This window comes from Ananas comosus, linkage group 6 (genome assembly GCF_001540865.1).
Source record: "Ananas comosus cultivar F153 linkage group 6, ASM154086v1, whole genome shotgun sequence".
Lineage (NCBI taxonomy): Eukaryota > Viridiplantae > Streptophyta > Magnoliopsida > Poales > Bromeliaceae > Ananas > Ananas comosus.
This window is the reverse complement of record NC_033626.1, coordinates 12,495,324-12,502,316: the sequence shown is the minus strand read 5'-3', so window position 1 is coordinate 12,502,316 and position 6,993 is coordinate 12,495,324. Positions and strand designations below refer to the sequence as shown.

At 36.8% G+C, this 6,993-nt stretch overlaps 1 protein-coding gene across 1 annotated transcript; it reads right to left on the bottom strand.

Moving 5' to 3' along the window:
• LOC109711994 (nucleobase-ascorbate transporter 6-like) lies at nucleotides 2,285-6,950 on the bottom strand. Its single transcript, XM_020235395.1, has 14 exons — nucleotides 6,654-6,950; nucleotides 5,833-5,930; nucleotides 5,514-5,690; nucleotides 5,320-5,420; nucleotides 5,152-5,227; nucleotides 4,978-5,037; nucleotides 4,697-4,881; nucleotides 4,496-4,592; nucleotides 4,281-4,367; nucleotides 4,131-4,189; nucleotides 3,942-4,033; nucleotides 3,417-3,494; nucleotides 3,147-3,307; nucleotides 2,285-2,859 (listed from the first exon to the last, which is right to left on the bottom strand). The coding sequence occupies exons 1-14, from the start codon at nucleotides 6,772-6,774 to the stop codon at nucleotides 2,641-2,643; spliced, it is 1,611 nt and encodes a 536-aa protein (XP_020090984.1). The 5' UTR covers nucleotides 6,775-6,950; the 3' UTR covers nucleotides 2,285-2,640.

Genomic DNA, 6,993 nt, shown 5'->3' with positions numbered 1-6,993 from the left:
CCCATCACCTCATGATCATCTCTTTCTCTCTCTCTCTCTCTCTCTCTCTCTCTCTCTCTCTTTAAATTTATGCCAACCTTTTTTGACCGAGTAATGTGGGAATGACATAATCATGATGGTCTTTGAGCAATTCAAAGCTCACTCATTGAGCCTCTTTGTAATCTCCTCTCACTTTTGCGTAGCTAACCATGGGAGGCTTTTTCGTGTTCCCCTTGTAAAAGTGGCCCCGTGTCGATCGACTAATGATGCCCGTATTACAATAGAGGTGAGGCTATGCGTACCCCTTTGTGTACCCGGTTGGATTCTCAGGCAATTTGTCTTGTATGTAGAGCCCACTTTTATATATATAATAATAATATATTATTATTATCATACATGAAGGGGATGTCACAGGCCACTCACATTAAGCACCTCTCTGTCACCTGAATCATGACTTGGTTGTGTAGCCCAAATCTATAGTACAACAATGACAACTTAGAAAAATGGCAAATTTATTTTTGGAATATTTTATATGGATTTTTTTTTTGAATTAGCAAAATGCAGAATTTGTGTGAGATGAACGGCGCACTAACAACCTAATTTACAAATTTACAGGTATAGGAGCACCGTTATTGCCCTCGCATTTCAATTTTTCATTTCATGCGTGGTTCATATGACAATTTGTTAATAAGTTTTTCATCTGAACTGAACTCTCAAATCCCTACGAAAAGCAGGCGACGGTAAGAAGTTTAATTACATAAGAACATAGTTGATATGAATCTTGAACAACTTTATAAGTGGAAATAAAACAAATACTAACTTGGCCTGTATTATTGATTGAATTAATGATTAATAATCAGATAATTGTAGCCATATGTCTTTTTGAACCATCAGTGCTTCATGCGCTGGAAAGAAATGCACAGCAAAACCACAAGCAAGAATACAAAATTACAAACAATAGATAACATGGCATTCCATCCCCACCAAATATGCCCAGCCTGATAAAGTAAAAGGAAGAGATTCTGCTTGCAATTTTAAGGATGTGCTGATCTTATTTAGGATGTTGCAGCATCTCATTAAAAAAAAAAAAAAAAAAAACTTGCATAAAAAATCAAACCAATTTCACATGGGCTCACATGGGAAGCAAAATTCAGAAACTACAGAGCTTCAACTCCTCACATTCTCTCTCAATGATTGCATTGATATTTGAATCCATGATATTAGTTTCAAAACAAACCGTAGTACTAATGAAAATTTAAACATTTGTTAAGTAAATGCACCGCATGCTTAAGCAAGGGTAACAAAGAGATAGGTACAAATTCAGAGGATCTACATGTCCTCTGTATTAATATTTTTTAGCGCAAGAGAATTGATCTTTAAGTAATTAAATGCCGCAATCTGCGCGGCACATTTAATTTAATTTAAACCCTCATCAGAAGTTTTCATCAGGCCAAACTGGTCCACAGCAAAAGCATTATGATGCCCTGAACACTTACATGAATTAAAATCAGAAAAAAAATACTGATTCTCACATGTCTAAAATAATCAACAAAAGTCAGAAACTAAAATGGTTGCTTCATACTTGATAAAGCTATGCGTGACACATAATAAGGGATTCTTTATTGCTATTTCTTATTAAACAAATATTACTTCTTTTTTTTTATCATACAAGGCAATTGACCTGCAATTAGAACAACAGAGCATTTAGTACAACATAAGTTTTGTGTGCTCATGGAACAAATTCTATCTGATGTTTAAAAGAAATTCGAATGATATGAAATGTATGCAAAATCTTACAATGAATAGTAAACAAACTACCTAGTAGAGAGAATACATATAAAAAGATTTAGAATCAGTGGTCAGTTGAAACCCAAATATTACAGCATCAGCTACAAAAACCCAAACAAATCAAGTAAACCAAAAATCAGGTACTAGTTTCACAAATTGCATTAATTCAAGGTAAACATTGTTCTCACTGCCTAGAAGGCTACCTAAATTGCCAAATCTCGATAAAAAATAAGATACAGATGGCCAATATCTTAAGATGTTTACACTAAGATAACACTAAATTTGAACACTGCTGAAAAAATGTTCACTAATTATATGCACACAACCACATAATTGATCACTATTCGGTTTCACTATATTTCAAATATGTATAACAGTAAACACAAATCACAGTATGATATTATTCAGGAGTGATACATGATAGATGCAATTTTTTGCTACAGTTCATAGAGTTCACGGTCTCGATATTTTCCAGCAGTGCGACATTGATTAAAAAAACACATAAATAACAATGGTATAAGCAAAACTAAAGCATAATAATTTATAGGTGTGGGTCATTAATTATGTCGCGAAGCATCCCATCATCTGATGCAATTAGCAGTACACAGAATAAGAACTAGTGAATATATGGAACAAAATGCAGCTATCACTCTAAAAGTTTCCTGCTTTAAACCACAATACCTATCGTATATACAAGCAAAACACGAGAGAAAAAATTCGTACCGGATAAATCTAATAGGACTTCATTTATTGTGTGAGATTTTTACCAAGGACAACCAAAAAAGGAAATGAAATGAACACCGCGGCATTGCCCAAAGAGCTCTAGAAGGACAGGATGTGGATAGGAGTGGGTACATTGCCTGCATGATAAGCTTACACCGAGGGAAAGAACTTGTTGAGATTAAACGGCAAAGAGTAGAATTCTTCGCTCCTCGTGTCCGTCTTGAATGATCTGAACTTATCCCACCAGTGATAACCTCTGTCTTTCCTTGTAGCACTGTCGTGCCTGTGGAGCGTGTTGTCCAAGAAAAACGCCACGAGTCCGGCAACGAAGGGCTTTGATGAGAATATCACGTTTATGATGTCGTTGAACTGTAAAATTCACAGATGTCATTAAGGTAGCAAACCACAATTAATATTAGTGGTCGGCAAACAAAGAGAACGGAGGTTTTGGAATGGCTTCTAGGCTCCGAAAGCAAAAGCTCCGGTTAGAAGCTTCTGCTGCTTCGGTGGGATGCTGTAGAGGGAGCCTTTCGCAATAAAATGGTTAGCAATTTAAACTGCTCTACTAAAAAAGTACTGTTACATAAGCTCCACTGCTCCACTTAAAAAGCACTTTTACAGAAACTCCCGCAGTGGAAAACAGATATTCAACGTACCCATCTTGCATGCGTGTGAACAGGACCGTAACCAGCAACAGAAGTGTACTCGTTGAAGTACTGTGGAACAGACAACCCCATAAAGACAGCGAATCCCAAAATGAACTTAGTCCTGAAGCTATTAAGATTGCAAAACTGAAGGAAACTGAGGCCGACGGCACCTGTTTAGGTATATAGGCATAAGTTGATCGTACAGAGAGTCATGCAGAAATAGTTGGAATATATCGAGTCAAAGAGGCAGGGATATAAGTCTGAAATGCATAAACCTACCGACATAAGCAAAGAAAAGACAGTATAGAGCTGCGAATATAGGTGCAGGAATAGATGCAAAAACTGCCCCAAATTTTCCTGGAGTACAAACACAACAAATAGTAAAAGTTAGATGGATATTAAACGCTAGCCAAGAAATCTGAAATTACAGTTAGACTATCACACCCATCTCGTGACCCACATCTTACAGTAGTCTCATAATACCAAAACTAATGTGTAAGTGGACGAGCAAATATTCTCCAATAAACACAAACCAAGTTCGAAATGAAGAATTGCATGTAATGGATCGAACCAGTTGAAAAACTAAAAAAAGTTCTCAATTCAGTAGAGGGGAATCCTTTATAGATAAGTTCATAATTTTCTATAATGTTCCAACATTTGTCATATTATGGATAAAATTGGGGGCTCACCTAAATGGTGAAGTTAAGATTTTATGGCATATCGAAAACAGAGATTGATTTCAAATCAGAAGGTCGCACCTTCAGCTAAAAATTATATATAGAAGACTGAAGATTGCAACATCACCTAGAATTGAGAAGAAAATCATGAAACCAGCCGATATTTGAACGACTCTTCGACTACCAACACGTGTCAGCGCTAGCAATCCGGCATTTTCACTGAAAGAAAATTGAATAGTCAAAATAACACCCTTACAACAAGAATAAAAGGATTATTATGTAGACAGAAAACAGATGGTAATGTGAAGAATCTTACACTGATACAGAGGATCCAATTCCAGTTCCGAATAATCCATCCAACAAAATTCCAATTCCCTGGAGTTCATAATCGATAATTTTGTACGCCACTTAGCAAATAACTTGATCACAAAACCAGGGGTGTGTAAAATTGAAATTGAGAGTTCACCTGCCAACCAATACCACGGCTGAGAACTGAAGGAGGCACCGGTGTGGCACTTGCATATCTTGATACAGCAATAAAAGCACCAGTAGACTAGAAGATCACAAAATGCGTTTAAGAAATACTGGTCAGCGAACAAAACATAACCAAAACACATTAGAAAAACAAAGCATAAAAGCTGTAGATGATTGTAAAGGCCGAGAAAAGAAGTGGGGCCAAACCTCTACAAGGGCAACAAATGAAGCAGCCATCATTGCAAAAGCTTCACCAGCATCAAAAGTCGGCGCTCCCCACTGAAAGGGGTACGGAACTCTAATCCTATATAAATGACATATAATTATCAAAAATGCAAAATTTAAGTCTCTTACACCATACTAAACGTATTCGAATATGGTATCTGCTGGAGAAGATAGAATAAGTACCAAGGAGCACCACTGATAAGCCCCGAACGGTCGGTACGGCAATGAAACTGTGTCTTTGGTGGGGAATGTCTGTATGCTCCTCCAACAGTGAGTAAGTATGCATAGAGCCACACTATCGGAATTGAAAATAACACAGCAAATCTATCGAAAACGTGTCTTCCCAAGTGTACAGCATGAGGAATGTACTGCACAAAACGCAAACATGAGTATGTTGCCGAACTTTTCATATACAGGATTACTAGTTGGTAAATGTTGGGTGCATGAGTAATGCAGTTAAGTACCTGTGAAATGATTACAAGTAGAATCAGCTGGGGAAGCCCAATCTCGACACATTTGGCAACCTAGAATTAATCATAATTCATGTCAGCAATAGAAGTAACAATAAGAATTTCATGGTCATTGCATACTCAAATTTCCCACTGAAAAAACAAAGACATAACCGAGTAAAAACTTACTCCGGGAAAACCAAGCTCATAGAGCCCAAACCCGACAAGGGCAACAAGAGGAACTGCTGATAGCGGACTTAAAAACCTGAATGTATAACAGATTGAAAGAATATTAATAACATACCACGACCCACTGCCACATTTTCTTTTTACCTCACAAACCACGTTTCTACCAACCTAGTGACATTGCGCCATAGGCCGCTGAAACCAAGTATAATTTGAAGCGTCGAGGCAACAATTAGAGCACCTTGCGTTCCTCGCATGATACGTAGGAATTTCTTCGCAACAAATACCATAAACTTGTCAGCTTCAAATTAGAGAAATCATAGATGAGACACAAAGGTTAAATAAATGTGCAGTCTATTAGTAACCTCATGAGGGTCCGGTTCGTTACTATATCGGCCAGCCAAGATGATCGAGATCGTCGGAATGACAAAAGAATATGAAGCCCCAATCACCGCTGGCAATCGAGTCCCGAAGAAGGTTTGCAGCAGAGTGTTTATCCCAGCAACAAAAAGCACTGTCTGTATAACCCTTGCTTTCTCGTCCTAATATAATGGAATGGAAACCAGAAGTCAATTTACCAGTAAAATATATAACAAGGAAATACAAAAAGCAAACAACTTGTAATTTCTAAAGATGTTTATTAGCAAGCAAAGATATGATAAGAGAAGGTGAACTGAGTCTTACATTTCCTCCTCCCATCTGAGGAACAAGTGCAGTGGGAATGATAACAGTTGTGCCCAGCATGACCAGGTAATGTTGAAACCCAAGAAGAATGGCCTCAGCTGCATCAGAATTTTTTTAAAAAAAAAAAATCAAAAAAAAGGGGAGAAAAGGTAATACCATGAAAACAAAGAGTGTATATATATGAAAGTGGCAAGACAAAAATAGCTAAGCTCTTCTTTTACTACAATTATATTAGGAATAAGAGGCATTCCAAAAGCAAATGCAAATGATGGGGCATTTAACTATGTTGGTAATTCATGTTGGAAACAGCAAAAAGAGATTTTGAAAAAAGGCTCTCTTATAATGTAAAAATTGCAGCTTCAGACACAGAGAAAACAACAAATTTTGGATCTATGATAAAAGAAAACTAACATGTTATAACTGAACCTACCCACATAAAGTAATGGAGAGTTTATAACTAGAAACTGCTTAATAACAGAGAATTTCTTTCTCTTTTTTTTTTTTTTTTTTTTTTTTTTTTTTTTTTCNNTTTTTTTTTTTTTTTTTTTTACTACCTGAAGCACTCCAAAGTGGTTTCCAAGCAGAAAAAATCAAAGTGTTAGCCAAAAAAAATTCTGAAAAAAAAAATACAAACTTGAGAATAAGAAAAGAACTCCAAAGTGGTTCGAGCATAAGCAAAGTGTGAACCTCAAAAAAAAAAACCTCCCAAAAAAAAGCAGAAAATCCCAGAAATTAAGAGATAAAAACAACTAAAATAAACAAAAAGATTACTAAAATAGAACAAAATAGGATTTTTGAAAAAAAAAAATAAAAAAACATACGCCATGGAGGTGGACTAGTGATGCAATAGGAGACATTGGGCAACTGGTCCTTCACAGGATGCGGCTGCAACTCGTCCTGCTTCGGCGCCGGCGCCGCCCCACCACCACCACCTCCGGCCATCTCCCTTCTTGCAAAAAAAACCCCAAACTTTTCCCACTCTCTCCAAAGAACCCCTCCCCAGATACACCCACAAGCTGTTTCCCACACAACACTACCAAAAAGGAGTATAGAAAAAGGAAAAACAAGCAAAACCCAACAAGTAAAAACGAAAACTCCCTGGTTTTTCCTACTCTTTTTAAAAAAAAAAAAAACTTCTATAAAGCTTGTGGGAGGTGCGAC